At 43.1% G+C, this 21050-nt stretch overlaps 1 protein-coding gene and 1 non-coding gene across 3 annotated transcripts in view; both read left to right on the forward strand.

Moving 5' to 3' along the window:
- Positions 1–4919, forward strand: part of CUL2 (cullin 2) — a 97888-nt gene extending 92969 nt beyond the window's left edge. For both annotated transcript variants that reach the window (XM_053572939.1, XM_053572938.1), the window contains exons 19-21: positions 1653–1754; positions 3461–3577; positions 4548–4919. In XM_053572939.1, coding sequence (XP_053428914.1) covers positions 1653–1754; positions 3461–3577; positions 4548–4679 — 351 coding nt within the window. In that variant the 3' untranslated portion in view covers positions 4680–4919. The remainder of the gene's footprint in view (positions 1–1652; positions 1755–3460; positions 3578–4547) is intronic.
- Positions 4920–9890: 4971 nt separating this feature from the next.
- Positions 9891–10019, forward strand: LOC128573227 (small nucleolar RNA SNORA19). Its single transcript, XR_008376382.1, has one exon. It is a non-coding gene; the product is annotated as a small nucleolar RNA SNORA19 (small nucleolar RNA).
- Positions 10020–21050: the final 11031 nt, after the last annotated feature.

Below are 21050 nucleotides of genomic sequence, written 5' to 3' on the forward strand. Positions count from 1 at the left end.
CAGCCTCCAAGTAACTGGGACTGCAGGTGCCTGCCATAATACCTGGCTAGTTTTAGAGATGGGGTCTCACTCTTACTTAGGCTGGTCCTGCGCTCATGCAGTTTTCCCATCTCAGCTTCCCAGTGCTGCTTTTTGTTTACAGCTTTTTTTGTAATAACAGGTTTTTACTGTTGTGTTGTTATAGTATACCTAGATGTTTAAATGGTTAAAAAAAAGCCACAGATGTGGATTAAGTCCCCTGCTTCAAATTATTGTGCTTTATAAAAAAAATTCTTATGTTTCATTTTTACGTTGGCGAGCTTAATAACCTATAATTCATTTCTCTCAGTAGTTCACTTTACTGACAATCCCAAGATTGTGATGACATTTTATACTCTATAATTGAACATTTTATACTCTATAATTGAAATGACATATTCTCAAATTCACATCAGTCTTTTCATAGTTTTGAGAAGTGATTAATTTTTCTGGTTCTGAATTGTAACAGAATATTAAAATTTCTTAATGTTAATTAAGGTTTTAATTAAGCTTAATTAGGATTTAAAAATTTAAAGCAATTGATGCTTTAAAAGTTGGTTTTTTAAGCATGCTATTTTTGCTGTCTAGAAGCGTACAAAATAAATAGATTGTGTGTTTGCACTTTAAATATTAGTCATGGCAGAATTCCTCAGGTTATTATTGAGAACGAGTCCATCTGCCAAGGACCTCTTGATTCAACTGCCAGAGAAATTCCTCTGTAGGATGTGACTGACTCTCTATTATACCTGAAACAGAAGTCATGCTTCTAAAAATTGGCTTAACCATTTTCCCCTGAGATAAGGCCAGTGCTTCTAAGAGAATGAATAAAACATGGATTGTAGGGTAAACCCTGTCACTATCACCCCACGTCTCAGAGAATTGACACTTGTGTGCTACTAGTGACACAGCTTTCTTTTGCAGTCAGGTTATTCATAATTGCTGTCTTGTTCTTGCAGCATTTGAAAAAAATAGTCAGTTGTTTCGTTATTCTTTTCTTTTTGTTTCTTTGAGACAAAGTCTCACTTCGTGACCCTGGTTAGTGTCATGGAGTCGTAGCTCACAGCAACCTCAAACACTTGGGCTCAAGCAAACCTCTTGCCTCAGCCCCCAAGTAGCTGGGACTACAGGCACCCACCATAACGGGTCTTGCTTTTGCTCAGGCTGGTCTCAAACTCGTGAGCTCAAGCGATCCACCCGCCTTCGCCTCCCAATGTGCTGGGATTACAGGTGTCAGTCACCACTCCCAGCCCTAGTTGTTTCGTTTGTCAGAGCAAAGTGATAGAAAAGTTTGAGTCTTGGGTGTTTCATAAGAAGTAAAATGTCAAATTATGTTTAAGCAATTGAGCTTGCCTCTTGTTCATCAAAAGGTTTTATATATATAACAGTTGGACCAGAAAATCGCTTATTCCTAAATATGAACTGATAGAGATCATGGCAGATGTAAAATTAGAAAATAATTGGGTTTCGCTTGTTTAACAAAAGGCAGTTATTTTTCTCTTAAATTCAATACTCTTTATAATGTAAGAATTGCAAGTGTTTAGTCTTTCCCTCTTGGTTGTTACTTATTTCATGGTTTATTACTTATAGTCACTTATTTAATGATTTTGTTTTTTATAAATTTTTTTCACATGTAGGAAGACATCGATGCAGAATCTTCATTTTCATTAAATATGAACTTTAGCAGTAAAAGAACAAAATTTAAAATCACTACATCTATGCAGAAAGACACCCCACAGGTAAGTGCTTCTAATGCCATCTTGGGGAATTTTTAAGCATTGGACTTTGTAAATGTAATTTGCATTGAGAGCATGCAAAACTTTGCATGCCAAAATAAATAATATACATCTTTTCTGGTTTATCCTTTGCATTTGTAAGCCTTAATCAAACAGAAAAGAGCAGAGGGCAGCTAAGGAAAAAGGTGTTACAGTTTAATTGTATTTGCTCTTAAACTATTAAAAATGTGTAGCTTTGCTTCCTACTTTGAGATGTAATATATAGTCTCCCATATTTCTCATTTGTAAAACAAAAGAAAGTTTTATACCTCATTTCTCTCAAAGAAAAGTGGTCATATAGAAAATGCTTCTCAAATTATCATTGGTGGGCAAATGAGTCACCTGAGGATCTTATTAAAAGTGGTCTCTTGGGTCTGGAATGGGGTCTAAACTCCCTGGTGGGCCAGGTGAGGGGGGGACCTCTGTTCTTGATTTTTTTTTTTTATTTGTATTTGAGACAGAGTCTCACTTTGTCACCCCCGGTAGAGTGCCGTAGCGTCATAGCTCACAGCAACCTCAAACTCTTGGGCTTAAGTGATTCTCTTGCCTCAGCCTTCCATGTAGCAGGGACTACAAGCACCTGCCACAATGCCCGGCTATTTTCTGTTGCAGTTGTCATCATTTAGCTGGCCCCAGACCAAGCTGGAACCTGCCAGCTTCTGTGTATGTGGCTGGCACCATAAGCGCTGTGCTACAGGTGCTGAGCCCCCGCTATTTTTTTGTTGCGATTGTCATTGTTGTTTAGCTGGCCCGGGCCAGGTTCAAACCTGCCAGCCTGTCGCTGTATGTTGCCAGCGCCCTACCCACTGAGCTACAGGCACCATCTTAATTCCCTTTCCTGAACTCCAGTTCTCTCAGTGCAGTGCTATGGCTTAGCTCACAGCAACCTCAAACTCCTGGGCTTCAGCAATCCTCTTGCTTCAGCTTCCCAAGTTGGTGGGGCTACAGGTGCCCACCACAATGCTTGGCTAGTTTTTCTGTTTTTTAGTAGAGACAGGATCTCACTCTTGCTCAGGCTAGTCTCAAACTCCTAAGCTCAAGCAATCCACCCTATTTGGCCTTCCAGAGTGCTCGGATTATAGACATGAGCCTCCATGCCCCACCTTGATTGCTGTTAACTTTGAACCTTAAGATGTTCAAGGTTACTTTTTCTTTTCAGCTAATAAATAATAATTTATTATATATTGATTGTATTTTATCTTTTAAAAACTATTATGAGAGTGCTTCTATTCCCCATGGCTGGGTTTTCCCTGGGCTCTGAGGAGATAGGCCCTCTCCAGCTCCTTCTCCCTGGCTTCTCTACTCAAGCCAAACAGAACCCTTTGCAATTCTTCACCTTAAAGCCTGAACCAGGATTGTGCCTGGTACCTGCAGCTCCCTCAGAAGGTGTCGTGATGTAGATTCTGTAACCATTGATGAAACAACTGTCTTAAATTATTGCTCTGTGTCATTTAAGTCCTATATACAGTCCTATGTACACCCTTCCAACTTCAGCCCTGGAAATTATGTAGATGTTGTTTTGACAGTCTTCGTGTGATACTGGGCACAGCATAACTGCATAATTTAATACTCAATATTGACTGGAAATTTACTTGAACTCGTTGATGAAATGAATTTTAAAAATTTGATGACCTCATGTCTTGTTCGCTCATTTTTCTTCGGTAAAACAGGAAATGGAGCAGACTAGAAGTGCTGTCGATGAGGACCGGAAAATGTATCTCCAAGCTGCTATAGTTCGTATCATGAAAGCACGAAAAGTGCTTCGGCACAATGCCCTTATTCAAGAGGTAAAAGAGAGAGTGTCCCAACAACTTCTCAGAGGGACTTACCAGTGTGTAGATGCAGTCTTTGTCTTCTTAAAGGTGACATAGAATAATATGCTCCCCAAATAGCATAAAGAAATGTTTTGTTACTTCAGAAGGACAGTACTCACTTAGAATTTCAGAATTAAATTCAGATTTACTGTGGCTTGAATTTAGGTAAAACCTGCCAATTTACTAACTGATTCTTCAGTTACTAAAGGAAATTGATGATGGGTGGCTCCTGTGGCTCAAGGAGTAGGGCACCGGTCCCATATGCCAGAGGTGGCGGGTTCAAATCCAGCCCTGGCCAAAAAAAAAAAAAAAACCACCAAAAAAAAAAAAAGAAAAAGAAATTGATCACATCAAATATTCATTTATCCCATACATTTTTCGGTGGCTCCCCCCCGTGGCATGCTGGACTGGTTGCTGGGGTGCTGTGCACAGCAGCTCAGGACTGGCAAGCCCTTTGGGAATTCTCAGTCCAATGGGAAAGAAATATCTATGTTCTACATTTTAATCCCTTCACAGTAGAAACACATATCTTTTCTGATTGCATTAGGTCTATTAAAACCTCAGTAAACTTGATGCACTTTTTAACTGATTGGTTAAAAGTCATTTTCTTTTTGAGACAGGGTCTTCCTCTGTTGTCTGGGCTCAAGTGCAATGGCATCATTATAGTTTACAGCAACCTCAAATTTCCAGGCTCAAGCAATCCTCTTGCTTCAGCCTCCCACATAGCTAGGACTACAGGCATATTCTACCGTGCCCAGCTAATTTTTTAATTTTTTGTTGAGATAGGGTCTTGCTGTTGCCCAGCAGGTCTTAGACTCCTGGCCTCATGCACTCCTCCTCCCTCAGCCTCCCAAAGTGCTAGGATCACAGGCAGGAGCCACTGCCCTCGGCTGACAGTAATCATTTAGAGCAGTAGTTTGACTTCTGCGTCTCTCTTACACAGGTGATTAGCCAGTCAAGAGCTAGGTTTAATCCCAGTATCAGCATGATTAAGAAGTGTATTGAAGTTCTGATAGACAAACAGTACATCGAACGCAGCCAAGCATCGGCAGATGAGTACAGCTACGTCGCGTGACGTCACTCTCCTCCAGTGTGAGACGATCATCGCCATCACCATTTGGTGTGTTCCTGTGGGAAGAAGCAGGCCTGTGCCTCCATAATTTGGTCATTCGGCAGCCCCTGTTTTTCTGCTGTTTACAACATCACCAGTGCCACGTCATGAGCGTCAAAGAAAATGCCTAGAGATACTTCAAGCTCATGTCATTGTGACATTTCTTAAAACTTTATTAAAAGAGTGAGTGAAGTATTGCTGAAATGTGGAAATTTGGTTGGGTACCATGCTTTTTTCCCCCTTCACGTTTGCAGTTGATGTGTTTTTGTTTTTTTTTTTTAATGTATCTTAAAGGACATAAAATAAAAAAACTTAAATATTGTAATATGACAGATAACCTAATAATTGTATCTACATCAAAATGACAAACATGATATTGCTGCTTGTCAAATAAAAAAAATAAAGAAATAGTATGCCTTTTTTTATGTGGATGGAGAATCAGGTTGGCCACAAAATTACTAGACTCAAAGCAGCAAATGCCGTTTTAGTTGTGCTTCTGTCTGAATGGTTCAAGTCATTTGTCCTCCTATTTAAGCCCTACATGAAAAATGTCTAGATTATTGCTCTTGAATGCACAGAAATCAGCATAAAGAATGTTTTATTTGTTTTGGATTAGAACGACAGTGGATAAGCATGTAATTCCACCAACAGTTTCTGTTCATGTGCTCCCTACACCACAGAAACAAAAGGAGGAAGAGGACGTGCGGTGACCTCAGGTCTGTACAGAAGGAGCTGTTCATTCAAAAGTTGTCGTACTTAATATATTAATTGTAATAGAGACTAATAGCCCAGCTCTGTTGCCTTCCCTGGGCTGTGGCAGAGCCCGTGGCACCCACGTGTTCCTTCCGTCTCTGTGCCTGTCACCCTTACTGCTCCTTTAGCAGTTTAGATACTAGAGTCACTCTGATAAGTCACAGGTGTGCTTAGCAAGGCATCACCTAAATACCTTTAAAAAGAAGTTTTTATATAGTACATTACACCAGGTGCCACTTACACAGAGACTTAAAATTCCATTATTTTATTTATTTTACATACATATATATCAACAGCAGTATTAGAACACTCTGATCTATTATCACAGTTATTATCCATCCATCCGTGTAACAAAACACAATAATTTTTTAAGCTGAAATATTTAAAGCATATCCCATACAAATTATTTCACTTATAATACTTTAGTTTGTATCTTGAACTGATAAGGCCTTTAAAAAATTAAAAAACCACAACGATAATACTATTTTTAACAAACAGTAATTATCAGTATCATCTAATATGTGGTTCATATTTAAATCTCTTGTTGGAAAATGGCTTTTACAATTGGTTAATTCAATTGCACTTTTTCTAACTCGTGTCTCTTAAGTGTTTTAAAAAATCTATTGAACTTACAATGCCTTATACTGTATTTCTCATTTTATTCTTCTTCCTAGAGAGGAAATAATGGCAAACCATATAATATTGTACATTCACTGTCAAAAAACCAACCCTTGTTTTGAAAACTTGTTGATAAAGTTTTCCAAATTGATTCCTTTTTTCTTAACTATTTATAAATGTTAAGTCTCATCCTGGTATCTAATCGTCAAGAAAATATATTATATTGAAAAATGGACAAAATACTTGTGCTGAGATCTACAGAAATGGCTGGCTACGGTTTTCTTCTCATCTTTCCCCCATTTTACCTGAAAGAAAACATATTACAGATATGTTTGTGCATGAGGGAGAAAAGAGGCCACGTAGACACAACTGAGGCACCATCCAGAAAGGGAGCAGCGTGTAGAATTCAGGTTAGCACGTGCTGTGCCCGGAGGAGCCTGGAGAGAACGGGTGCGGGCTCCTCCGGTCAGCTCAGGTGATTTAAATCCTCGCTGCAGAAGCCTTAGCGCACAGCTGGGGCCATCAACCTGGTAGGCCCTGCTGTGACTACCTAGTGCTTGAGGGCAAATGGGTAAGAGCTACAAAAAGAGGGCAAGAGGATTTTCATAGAAAACAAAGATGATGTGAGCAAAACTCCAAAGTTTCTTAAAAATTAATAATACTAAGTTAATTAACATGTGAGTCAGTGTAGTATTTTATAGCCAGACAAATAGAAGCCCTTGTCAATGTTCCTTTTTTTTTCTTTTTTTTTTTGAGACAGAGTGTCAAGCTGTCACCTGGGTAGAGTGCTGTGGTGTCACAGCTCACAGCAACCTCAAACTCTTGGGTTTAAGCGATTATCTTGCCTCAGCCTCCCAAGTAGCTGGGACTATAGGCGCCCGCCACAATGCCCAGCTATTTTTTTTGTTGTTGCAGTTGTCATCGTTTTAGCTGGCCCGTATGGGGTTCAAACCCACCAGCCTCGGTGTATGTGGCTGGCACCATAGCCACTGTGCTACGGGTGTTGCCCCCTTGTTAATATTTATCCTTTCCTTTTGAAACCAAATATTTTAATTGCTACTGAAGGTACAGATCTATTTTAGAGTCTAATCTGGTGTTTCATGACTTGATTTTAATATAAACAACAGACACTCTTGGGTTTGTTTTTCTCTCTTTTTTTTTTTTTTTTTTGGTGCGGTTTTTTTTGAACACGCCACCTCCGGCATATAGGGCCAGCGCCCTACCTCTTTGAGCCACAGGCGCTGCCCTGTTTTTATTTTCTTTATAACTTTTTTTTTTTGAGACAGAGCCTCAAGCTGTCATCCTGGGTAGAGTGCTGTGGCATCACAGCTCACAGCAACCTCCAGCTCCTGGGCTCCAGGGATTCTCTTGCCTCTGCCCGCCACAATGTCTGGCTAATTTTTGGTTGCAGCCGTCGTTTGGTGGACCCAGGCTGGATTCGAACCCGCCAGCTCAGGTGTATGTGGCTGGTGCCTTAGCCACTTGAGCCACAGGCGCCGAGCCTCTTTGTAACTTTTTATGGACTTTATAACCTATATATGTTACAATGCTTTTGCATTTCTGTTCTTCTTTAAACTTTTATTGAGTGCAAATTCTGATAGCTGCTTCCGTCTATATTATTTTAATATTCGGATAATCCTTTTAGATTTATCTGAAGGATAGAGATTTAGGCCGTGTTTTTCACTTTCATAGATGAAGAAACCAAATGAGGAGACTTTTCCAGGAGTCATTGTCAAAAATTACAGAACCTAAGTTTAAATCCCAGACAAAACTGTACCTGGGTGGTGCCCATAGCTCAGTGATTAGAGTGGCAGCCACATACACCCAGGCTGGCAGATTCGAACCCGCCCAGGTCAGCTAAACAATGACAACCACAACAAAAAAATAGCTGGGTGTTGTGGCAGGTGCCTGTAGTCCCAGCTACTTGGGAGGCTGAGGCAAGAGAAGCTCCTAAGCCCAAGAATTGGATGTTGCTGTGAGCTGTGACACCACAGCCCTCTACCCAGGGTGACATAATGAGACTCTGTCTCAAAAAAAGAAAAAGAAAAATTTGTTTCTAGTTAAATAATGTGTTATAAACACTTTATATTTTAATTTCTTAAAATACTTAGTTGAGATGATATAAATGGGGTGGTGCCTGTGGCTCAGTGGGGAGGGCACCAGCCCCATATACCGAGGGTGGCGGGTTAAAACCCCGGCCCCGGCCAAATTGCAACAAAAAAATAGCCGGGCATTGTGGCAGGCACCTGTAGTCCCAGCTACTCAGGAGGCTGAGGCAAGAGAATCGCCTAAGCCCAGGAGTTGGAGGTTGCTGTGAGCTGTGACGCTACAGCACTCTACCGAGGGTGATAAAGTGAGGCTCTGTCTCTAAATTTAAAAAAAAATCATATAAATGGTTAAGGGATTTCTTTGTCTTGGCTCATAGCTGATTTGTAGCAAAGGGTACTCAGGAATTCAATATTTTGCATTCACATGTACAGCTATAGAAAATTTATTTCTCAATATATATGTACTTAAAAGTTATCAGTTAAAACTTTTTTATCTTGTGGCTCCTGCCTGTAATCCTATCACTCCGGGAGGCCGAGGTGGGTGGATCTCTTGAGCTCAGCCTGAGCAAGATCGAGACCTCATCTCTAAAAAATAGCCAGGCATTGTGGCAGGTGCCTGTAGTTCCAGCTACTTGAGAGACTGAGGCAAGAGGATTGCTCCAGCCCAAGAGCTTGAGGTTGCTATGAGCTATGATGCTACAGAACTTTATTGAGGGCGTCAAGGGAAGACTGTCTCAAAAACAAATTTTTCTCCCCCTTTTTATAGAGGCAGGGTCTCGTTCTGTTGCCCAGGCTGTAGTGCAGCGGCAAGATCCTAGCTTACTATAACAACACACTTGGCCTGAAGCTTCCCAAATTTCTGGGATTACAGGTGTGAGCTATTGTGCCTAGCCAGTTAAATTTTTTTTTGACACATGCAATAGTAAAGAATAATTATCCAGCTCTTCATTTCGGTTCCAATGACAAATCTGTGGATTAGTGAGGTCAAAACAAAAGATGTGAACTTTAAAAACACTAGTCCTAAGGGGTGTTGCACATGGGCTGGAGCTAAATGAGTGTAAATTATTACGGAGAGAGACCCAGTGGTGTAAAATTACTGTGTTCATGAAGCCTATCAAAGGCCAAAACAAATTAGGCAATCCCTGTATGAGATATACAACCCATAGGCTAGAATTCATTAAAGGGAGGACTCGCTGATGGGGAGAAATGATCATTTTCATAAGCAACGCTGTACTCCCTAGGAAGTCCTAAGAGTTTTTCCCCTTCCCCTGGGCCCCATCCACAACCCAGGCGATTCCTTTTCCTTTCACCATCTAGCAACCATTTCCTGGTGCCAGGATATTATGCTGGGTACAAGACCAGCAATGATGAACAAAATAGATATGGTGTGTGGAGCTTTCAGTCCTGCAACAATCAGTTGTGTCATAAGTGCTTCAAGGGGAATGTTATAAGAGAGGTTAAAAGGGTGGAGAATGGTGCACATTTCATTGACCTGCTTTCTTTATATGTGAGCAGTGTTATTTCTTTTTTTTTTTTTTTGTAGAGACAGAGTCTCACTTTATCACCCTCGGTAGAGCGCTATGGCATCACACAGCTCACAGCAACCTCCAACTCCTGAGCTCAAGCGATTCTCCTACCTCAGCCTCCAGAGTAGCTGGGACTACAGGTGCCAGCCACAACGCCCAGCCATTTTTTTTTTGGTTTGCAGGTCAGCCGGGGCCGGGCTTGAACCTGCCACCCTCGGTATATGGTGCCGGCGCCCTACCGACTGAGCCACAGGCGCCGCCCGTGAGCAGTGTTATTTCTAATGTGCTATACACATAGTTGAAGGTTAATTAGCAGTATAACTATAAGTAGTAATGCTGGCAGTCTCCTTCAGATAAGAAACTTTATAGAAAGTAGTTACATGTATTAGGTAAATAACGGGTCTTTATCTACAAAAGATGTGACCATTTAGGTTTTGTGTTTTGGGAAACTAGGATTTTAAAAGATATGTTTGAAGGTTAGTATAATCTGTGTATGATGGTTCAGAGCAGACTTTGGAGTTGATAGCCTGGAATTCTAATTCCAGCTTCAGCAATGCTCTGATTCTCTGAGCTTCAGTTTTTTTCCTTGGAATAAAATGGGCATGAATTCTGCTTGCCATGACTGCCACGGCATTGCATATAAAAGGTGCTAAGTAAATAGTGGCTGTTATTAACCCTGTTTAAAAAAAAAATGGTGGAGAATGAAAGTGAGCACATTCTAGAAAGAACAGAACCTAGGAATGGAAAGACTGGTATGGCTGAATTACATGCATTTTATTTATTTATTTTTTTTCAGAGACAGAGTCTCACTTTGTCGCCCTTGGTAGAGTACTGTAGTCTCACAGCTCACAGCAACCTCCAACTCTTGGGCTTACGCGATTCTCTTGCCTCAGCCTCCTGAGCAGCTGGGACTACAGGTGCCCGCCACAACGCCTAGCTATTTTTTGGTTGCAGTTTGGCCGGGGCCGGGTTTGAACCCGCCACCCTCCGTATATGGGGCCGGCGCCCTACCGACTGAGCCACAGGCGCCGCCCGATAACCTACATTCTTACTATGCAGAATGGATAAAGTAAAATTAGCCAGGAGACCCGGATGTGAGGGTAGTGTGCAGGAGTGGTAATGGCGGTGGCCATCTCCAGAGAGATAAAGTAGACTTGACATGACTTTGTGGGTTGGGACTGGGGGGGTGAGTGGGAAGGAGTTAAATCAAGGATGACGCCTAGATTTTTGGCTTTCATGACTAATGTCATTCAGTGTGTTAGGGGGATCTTGGAACAGGACTGGCGAGGGGAAGGAACCTAACAAGCTTGCTTTTAGACACCTTGCCCTTGATGTGCCTTTGAGTCAGAGAAGTGCAACGGGCGGTTGTAAAGGTCTGCAGCTCCTCCGTGCAGCTGTTCTCATCCTGAAGCTCAGAAACCAATCTGTAGAGGCTTTTTGATCCGTCTTCATTTCTCTGACTCTTCGGCCCATGAATTAGGTTAGCCCAATGTTCAGCTTAAATATGACTCCAGAGTAACATGTAGTATCCCATGAACGCAGTTCATAATAGGAAGATTGTTTTATGAGTCACTTGCAAACATTCTAGGATTATGCTTCCTGTATTTCAGTGAGCCATCTTGTCACCCCACTTGGAGGTGAGGACACATCTACGGAAGTAGAATGATTGAGCCCAAAGCAAATCTGCCTTACAATTATCTCTCATATTCACCCATCTTTGCCAGCTACTCATTGTGCACTGCTCTTAACATGTTTTGCATTCTTCTGGCGAGTTTAAAGACATCATCTACCCATCTATCCACAAAGGAAGGAAACTTTGGGAACCAACTTGCAGAAAAGAATTTTAATAAGAAAAGGTTTTTGAATTTTCATTATTTTTTTCTTTCTCTCCATTGTTAGTGGCTTGGTATTTATAGTGACGGTAATTGAAGAATTGCAGGCTGCGTTGAAGTTTGCAGCCTTGGGGAGGGAGTAAAGTTCACAGGCTGCTACTTTTAGCCTGTATGGCTAGATCAATATTTTCTTTGGAAGCTCTTTGGTATTATAGAAAGAGATGAAAACGTTGTGACTTATAGCCAGCCCGGTCAGGTATCAACTAGCCTGTGGGGCTAGCCCTAACATAACACTCAGTCCTGTGCTGAGACCCTCAACTTCTTCAGAGGGTGGGTTTATTAATTTGTCTTCTAGGAAAGAAAGGAGAGGCTTTGGAGTGGTAAGCCAAGATCTACTTTTAGCAGAAACAAAGCTGCCCTCGCATAAGTTGCACCAAACATTTGGCCCGAGGAGGTCAATAATGCAGCGAGCCTATGTAGACATTAAAGAAAAAGTTAAATGCTTTAGCATTTTAGCTTATATGGTGCTGAAATAACTAAATTCAAACCAAAGCTGTGCGGCGAGGTGTCTGAGACGCCTTGTTTAGATTGTACGTTTCAAAATAATCGTCTCCAAATGTTGAGAGCCAAGAAAGATGAGGAGCTTCAGTCACTTCATAAATAGTAAGTGGGAAATGTGTGGTATAAAGAAGGCAGGAAGTACGCACTCTCTTCACATGTAAATTAGATACTTGACCTTGGTTGGGACTACCATCTCCACTGCTGCATAAGGCGAGGGAGAGAGCTTCTCAAGGAAGACAGCCCCAACTCCCTGATTTTTCTGAACTGTTTTCCTCCACCATTTGTCCTCTAAGTCTAAGTGGAAAGTGGCAGTTTGCATTTCTTGGGAGATTACACCCTTAGGGGGTCAACTTTAGCTCTAGAAAAGTCAGGTCAGGCTTACTGCTGGCTGAGTACCTGAAAGGCAATCTTATTAGATCTGAGAGTTCTGAGACCAACTGGACGTCCTGAAGCAACCAACTGGGGACTCTTGGGAAAGTGGAGAAAGGAAGAGAAGGACCAGACAGCTCGACTCTGCTAGACCATTAAACCCATAAAAGGGCAAGTACACGGCCAACTGAGGAATCTCAGGGGACATAGCAGAACAAAGATTTATAATAGAAAGCTGTGGTTTCCTGTAACCCCAGTGTTTTAGGAGCCAAGACCAAGAGAGGATCACTTGAGGGTAGGAGTTTGAGATCAGTCTGCGCAACACAGTGAGACCCCGTGTGTACCAAAACTTTTAAAATGAGCTCAGGTGTTGGGCAGCGCCTGTGGCACCTGAGTAGGGTGCTGGCCCCATATACTGAGGGTGGCGGGTTTGAACCCAACCCCCACCAAACTGCAACAAAAAAGTAGCCGGGCGTTGTAGCAGGCACCTGGAGTCCCAGCTACTCGGGAGGCTGAGGCAAGAGAATCGCCTAAGCCCAGGAGCTGGAGGTTGCTGTGAACTGTGACGCCACAGCACTCTACCAAGGGTGACATAGTGAGGGTACAGTGAATTATGATCATACCACCACACTCAAAATAAGGGTATTTGCAATGGCCGTATATATATTCATTTTTATAAAAATCATCTAATATCTCGTTGTATTAGAGTTCTCCAGAGAAAGAGAATCATAGATGGAGGTCACACACAGAGTTGTCCGTTGGTATCCATGGGGGATTGGTTCCAGGAGCCCCCACAGATGCCAAAACCCACCGATGCTCAAGTCCCCTATAACAAAATGTAATATTTGGATATAACCTATGCATCCTCTTATCTACTTTAGATCTCTCTATATTACTTATCATACCTAATGCAATGTAAAAGGTTTGTAAGTAGCTGTTATACTATATTCTTTAGGGAATAATGGCAAAAACAAAATCTGTACATGTTCAATACAGGCACAACCATCGTTTTCTTCAGATAGTTTTGATTGGTGATTGGTTGAATCCACAGATTCAGACACAGAACTCACGGGTACAGAGGGCTGTTTATGTCAAATTAGATTTAATGCAAGAAATTCACTCACAAGATCTTGGAGGCTGACAAATTCTACAATCTGCCATCTGCCAGTTGGAGACCCAGGAAAGCCAACAGCATGAATTCCAGTCTGAGTCCAAGGCCTGACTGCCAGCGTGTAAGTTTCATTCTAAGGGCAATCAGGCACAGAGAGAGATTCAACTTTCCTCTACTTTTTTTTGAGACAGAGTCTCACTTTCTCACTCTGGGTAGAGTGCTGTAGTGTCATAGCTCACAGCAACCTCAAACTCAAGTGATCCTCTTGCCTCAGCCTCCCAAGTAGCCGGGACTACAGACACCTGCCACAACGCCTGGCTAGTTTTGTTGCAGTTATCATTGTTGTTTGGCAGGCCCAAGCTGGTTTGAACCCTCCAGCCCCAGTGTATGTGGCCAGCACCCTAACTGGTGAGCTATAGGCACCAAGCCCTCGTTAGAATTTAGAGACTTGGCTCGGTGCTTGTAGCTCAAGCAGCTAAGGCACCAGCCACATACACCAGAGCTGGCAGGTTCAAATCCACCCCGGGCCTGCCAAACAATAATGACAACTATAACCAAAAAATAGCCAGGTGTTGTGCCTGTAGTCCCAGCTACTTGGGAGGCTGCGGCAAGAGAATCGTTTAAGCCCAGGAGTTGGAGGTTGCTGTGAGCTGTGATGCCACAGCACTGTACCCAGGGTGACGGCTTGAGGCTCTGTCTCAAAAAAAAGAATGTAGAGACTCAATGCTCCCAGCTGTGTCAAGGTCTTGCCGCATGTCCCCAAATCATGTCCTTTCTTTCCCAAGAAATGCCCTCACTTTAACAATTAGGTACCCTGCAAGGCTAAGAGTACAAATTGAGTTGTAATTCAGCCATTAGCAGGATAACCTTCCATGTCTGATTTTCAGTGATCTCAGCCCTGCAACTAAAGGTGCTAAAGACAGCCTTCAGGGCACACACAGATGCCTTCAGGTCATTTGTGAGTTTGAGCCAGGAATTCAAATCTCTGAGCTCATCTTTTCTTTCACCATTTTGTCCAATGACATTAGGATCAACCAAGCAACTTCATTATATTTGCTGATTCTCTAAAAATGTTCAAGCATCACGAGAATGGATAAATTTGAATTCTATGTATTCAATCTTGATTTGAGGACAATTAATGACATGGTGGGGGTGGGAGAAAGGAAAAGCAGAGAGAGGGAAGGAGGGAGGGGGTGGGATCTTAATGTGTGACACATCTTGTACCCTCAAAAAAAAAATAATAGAACCAAAAGTATTATATACACAGTTACTTAGCTCCTTGCTTCTTCTAAGTGGTTGAATTAGAATTTAGAGACTTGGCTCGGTGCTTGTAGCTCAAGCAGCTAAGGCACCAGCCACATACACCACAGCTGGCAGGTTCAAATCCACCCCGGGCCTGCCAAACAATAATGACAACTATAACCAAAAAATAGCCAGGTGTTGTGCCTGTAGTCCCAGCTACTTGGGAGGCTGCGGCAAGAGAATCGTTTAAGCCCAGGAGTTGGAGGTTGCTGTGAGCTGTGATGCCACGGCACTGTACCCAGGGCGACCCAATGCAAATATTTTCCATGTTCTTATAAACTGTTCATGCCGTGGGCTATCAATGTTCTCTTTATTAGTAGAAATGGAGTCCTGAGTATCTTTAAATCTCGTCAGATTGGAGAATCAATTCCAGAATCCCTAGATCCAGTTTAGAAAACTCACCCTTAAAATTCTGTTCATCTAGAGCCACTCTCAGTGCCAAAATCTGTATTAGTCAGGGTTTTCCAGAGAAGCAGAACCAAAGGGAATATCTGTTATTTATATAGATTATAGGGAATTGGGTCATCCAATTATGGAGGCTGAGCAGTCCCATAATCTGAAAGCTGAAGACCCAGGAAAGCTGAGTGAATTCCAGTCTGAGTCTGAAGGCCTGAGAACCAGGAGGGACCAGGGTGTAAGTACCATTCCAAGGGCAAGAGAAGGCCAGAGTCTCAGTTCAAGGAATCAGGCAGAGAGAAAGAATTGAACCTTTCTCCACTTTTTTATTCTATGTGGGTCTTCAAGGTTTGGATTATGGCACTCACATTGCTGCTTTCCTCAATCTGCTGATTCAAACAGCCACTCTCTTCTAGAAACACCTTAGTAGATAGACTCAGAAATAATGTCTAACCAGGTAGCTGAGCATCCTGGGGCCCAGTCACACTAACACATGAAATTAACCATCACACCCATATTTAATTACATATCGATGATAGTTCGCTCTTAGTTCCTGTACTGGGTTGGATGGTGTCCCCCCAAATTCATATTCATCCAGACCTTGTGAATGTGACCCTGTTTGGACATAGATCTTTGCAGATATAATTAAAATGAGGTTGGCCTGGATTAGGATGGGCCCTCATATAATGTCTGGTATCCTTCTAAGAAAAGGGAAATTGGGGCACAGACACACAGAGAAGACCTTGTGAAGACAAGACCGAAGTTGGAGTGAGGCGGCTTCAAGCCAAGGAGGTCCAGGGAATGCCGGCAGCTCCCAGGAGGTAGAAAGCGGCAACACAGGGGACACAGCTTGCTGATGTCCTCCATCCTCCAAAACTGGGAGGGAATAAATTCTTGTTGTTTTAAGCTACCAAATTTGTGGCACTTTGTTGTGGCAGTCCTAGGAAACTAATAGAGTTTTCTTTATACATTTTTAAAGTGGGTGCTTAAATTTTTTAGTGGTTCTTATATTTTAAATATTTTATATTTTGGGTGGCGCCTTGGCTCAGTTGGTAGGGCACCGGCCCCATATACCGAGGGTGGTGGGTTCGAGCCCGGCCCCGGCCAAACTGCAACCAAAAAATAGCCGGGTGTTGTGGCGGGCGCCTGGAGTCTCAGCTGCTCAGGAGGCTGAGGCAAGAGAATCGCTTGAGTCCAGGAGTTGGAGGTTGCTGTGAGCTGTGTGAGGCCATGGAACTCTACCGAGGGCCATAAAGTGAGACTCTGTCTCTACAAAAATATATATATATATATTTTATATTTTAATTAGGAGATTATACTTTGGTAGGCCGAGGTCGGTAGATTACCTGGGCTCACAGGTTCAAAACTAGCCAGAGCAAGACCTTGTCTCTAAAAAAGAAAAGTAGCCAGGCACTGTGGCAGGCACCTGTAGTCCCTGCTACTCAGGAGGCTGAGGCAAGAGAATCGCTTAAGCCCAAGAGTTGGAGGTTGCAGTGAGATATGATGCCCTGGCACTCTGTTGAGGGTGACAAGGTGAGACTCTGTCTCAAAAAAAAGGGAAAAAATAGTTCCCCAAGAATCACATTTACCACATGAAGAGTACATATAGGAACAAAAAGCCAAATGTTTACCCACAGGTATGATTGGCTAGCATAGTAGAGAAAGAAGATTGTTCTTAAATCTCACATTCATGGCTCAGCGCCCAAAGCTCAATGATGAGGGTGGCAGGTTCGAACCCGGCCCAGGTCTGCTAAACCATGATTACAACAACAACAACAAAAAAAGAGCCGGGCATTGTGCAGGCACCTGTAGTCCCCGTTACTTGGGAGGCTGAGGCAAAAGAATCACTTAAGCCCAAGAGTTGGAGGTCGCTGTAAGCCATGACACCACAGCACTCTACCGAGGGCAACACAAGGAGACTCTGTTTCAAAAAAAAAAAAAAAAATCTGACATTCAATCCAGTGTTGTCCTGTAAACTTCACTGTTTGTTGGATACAGTCTTTTCTTCTGCTCTGCTACATTTTACTATAAATACACAATGTCTGTCCCACATGTATCAGGAAAAAATGAGAAAGGCCTAGAGCAAATTTATGGCCTGCATGAAAAACTATCCAAAGACAAGTGCTAACGGTAAGGATGTAGCATCAGACCTGCCTAAGAAGTAAGGTACACGCTATGAAGGAACAACTATAGAGAGGAAAACTCTGGTTCAACATCACAGATGCTTCTATTATGGTCGTATTTACTAATTATTTGCTGGAAAAAGTAAGCAGTCTTCCTTGTTGGTTGTTCCTTCTTGTCAGTCCTCAGTTTCTCTTTTTTCTGTCTACATGGACATTTTCATGCTCTCACCTAGTGTAATGGCTTAAGTACTGTCCACATGCTAAAAACATGCAAAATAATAACATCCAGTCCAGGGGGCTTTTCCACATCCTAGAGGTATATGTCCAATTGCCAGCACAACCTCTATACCTTGAGGGCCAATGGACGTCTCTAACTTAACATGTCCACACCTGAACTCCTTTTTTTTTTTTTGAGATGGTGTGTAACTCTGTCACCCTGGTAGAGTGCCGTGGCATCATAGCTCACAGTGACTTCAAACTTTTGGGCAAGGAAGTCAGCAGACATCAGGGCCCCAGCTACGGAGCATGGAATGTGCAAGCCAGACCCAGGGTTGGAAGAACTGAAGCACCAGGCAAGTTTCCATGATGGAGATCCGAGTAGGAGAAAGAAGGCAAAACCCCCAGTTAACCCAACCAGGGCGTGACAGTCTCCAGAGGAGAATACCAGACAAGCCTCAATTAGCTGCCCTGGACCATATAGCTCTTCTCCTGCAGCAGGGATTGAACCTGAGCTAGAAGTCAGGAGACTGAGGGATACTGAGGTAGAAATCAAGCTGGCATGACAACATCCTAATAAGGATTGCCACAGAATGCAGCTTCTGGGCCAGGTGCCGTGGCTCATACCTGTAATCCCAGCACTCTAGAGGGCTGAGGTGGGTGGATCTCCTGAGCTCAGGAGTTCAAGACCAGCCTGAACAAGAGTGAGACCCCCATCTCCACTAAAAATAGAAAAACTGAGCAAGAGGATCACTTGAGCTTAAGAGTTTGAGGTTGGAGTACTTTTGCAATGGCTTCCTGTACCCAGCTCAGTGGCTCAGTCTGGGGCCCTGGACAATGGCCAAAATTCTCCACACTCCTGCTCAAGCTCTCCCCAAGGCAGTTCAACTGAGTGCCAAGTCCAAGAACACCAAAACAGTTCACAGGTGCAAAGGTATTCAGGGACACTTTCTTTCCTTTTCACTTCATGGATTTGTAAGAACATGGAACAGTGTGGTTTACACCTACTTCTGCCCTGGAGTGTTGTAGACCAGGAGACCAAGCACAAAAATCAGACACTGATTTCACAGACCTGACAGCTGGGTTTGGGACTGAAATGTTCTTCCTATTCCATTTGCTTGAGATGACCCATTAAGGTGTTGGCTTCTTCTCTTCCTGTTTTCTTGATGAAGATCTGATAACTGGAAATAATGTACAACTCAAATTCATCAATAAGAAAGGAACAAATAATCTCATTTATATTTGTGCAAGAGATTTGAACAGAAACTTATGTGAAGAAGACAAGTACCTCTCCTCTACACACATGACAAAATGCTCATCATAGTTAATCAGCAGTGAAATGTAAATCAAAACCACTTTCAGATCTTGCCTAACTCCAGTAGGATGAGCCCAGATCACAAAATCCCAATCATACAGATGGTGGCATGAATGTGAAGAGAAGGTAAAACTTCTACACAGCTGTTGGGAATGCAAGCTAATATGGCAATTTTGAAAATTCTTTATTAAATCATAACTGTGTACATTAATGCATTTGGGGGTGCAATGTGGTGATTTGATATACAATGTAGAATGCTTACATACAACAGAAAAATAAAAAAAAATAAAGAGTTTGAGGTTGGCATAAACTATAACACCATAGCATTCTACCAAGAGCCACAGGGTGAGACTCTGTCTCAAAAAAAAAAAGCTACTTCTGCAACATCTGGATTCCAAACAAAGGGAGAGATGACAGTCAGGTATGGACCAAGAGATGTCACTTCCTGGGCCTTGGATTTTGTGGGCCTCAGAAGGATCCGTTGAATTGAGTCTTACAGGGTTAGCCTTCTGCACGCTGAAAAATCCCCTTCGCAGCAGCTTGAAGGTCATCTGGTCCCTATATGAGCCTTTCCGGTGTTTCCAGCATGCTCACCTCCCCAGGTTGCCCCTTTGGTGGCCACTGCTTTGTCCTCTCTCCTAGCCTCCCAACTCTGCACGTGGCACTCAACTCCCCAGGTCCAGGGCTCGGCCACACTTTGCACAGTGTGTGCACTCTGGCCCCATTGCATCCTGGGCCACATGGAGCAACCTCACGCCTTAGCACTCCTGCCCCTCCCATTTCACTGGCCAGTCCACTGGGCTGGGCTTTACCAAGGCTCTGCTTCCTTCAGCTACCCAGCTACCCAGCTTCTAGCTAAGCTTGGGGCCTTGTCCAGAGCCCAGCGGGTGATGCTAACACCTAACACTAGCACCTTGCCTTTGCCTTGGCGTATCCTGCCCTCCACACTCTACCCCCAGCTGCCAGCTGTGATGCTCCTTTGAGGAAGGACCTTCCTACGCATCTCCCGCTGTCGTGCCCTAGCCCCAGAGTGGAGCACCTGGTCCCAGTGATTGGCCAAATGGTGTTGCATTTATTACATCCTCTGACAGTGGGTTCTGGGTGGCCAAGAAACCCTCAATACGGTCAGACACTGGCTATATTGTTTCCCCCACTTTGTCCATGCCCTGGTCCCACGACGTCTCAGGGCCTCTACCCTGCCAGACTACCCTGATGCCGTGTGCCCGAGAGCGTACAGTGGTTCTAGATGGTTCTCTGCAGTGGCAGAGAAGACATGTAGTCCCCCGCTACATGATAATTCTTCATGACTTCTTTCCTGCAAGCTCAGCACTCCTCGTTTATGATGCTTTCCAAATAATTTTCTACAATGGCGCATACTCTTTTGCTCCCTAAAAGTCCTGTTGGGAAGTGCCACGTGTCATGTTGAAACCAGAGCAACTGAACAAGGATTTACCGGTAAAGATGCTCCTGACTTGTCTCTGATGACTAGTTGTTTTAAGAGAAAGGTTTTCTTTGAATCCAGTCGCTACTTTGATTTTTGTCTCAAATAAAATACTTTTTCTTTTATGAGCGGCAGAATTACCCAGAGAGACGTTCAGTTCTCTTGGGTAGAGCATAAATGTTATAGAGATTCCCTCTGTGAGCCAAATAAAAGGAATCTCCAGAAATCCTACAAGAACTTGATGTGTGAGGGTCCACAAATGCGACCCTGCTTTTTCCAGAGGGAGGAAGACTGAGGGCGCCCACCTCCCTGACACCAGGCTGAAATTGCTTGGACAACTGGAAATGTGCTCTCCAGAAAGGAAGCAGGGTTACAGGTCTCTATGCCACTCGGAATTGAAGGGTCTAAAATAATCTCAGATCAGAACACTTCCAGAGCTTGGTGCAGTGGTTTATGCCTGTAATCCTTTCACTTTGGAAGACAGGCAGGATGATCGCTTGGGGACAGGAGTTTGAGACCAGCCTGGGGAACAAAGTGAGACCCTGTCTCCAAAAAAAAAAAAAAAAAAAATAGAAAAATTAGTTGAGTGTAGTGGCACACACCTATAGTCCCAGCTACTAGGGAGGCTGAGGTAGGAGGATTGCTTAAGCTCAGGAGTTCAAAGCAGTGGAGAGCTATGACACACTGGTCTTCACCTCAGGTGACAGAAGGACACCATCTCAAA

The sequence above is a fragment of the Nycticebus coucang genome, chromosome 20 (genome assembly GCF_027406575.1).
Source record: "Nycticebus coucang isolate mNycCou1 chromosome 20, mNycCou1.pri, whole genome shotgun sequence".
Taxonomy (NCBI): Eukaryota; Metazoa; Chordata; class Mammalia; order Primates; family Lorisidae; genus Nycticebus; species Nycticebus coucang.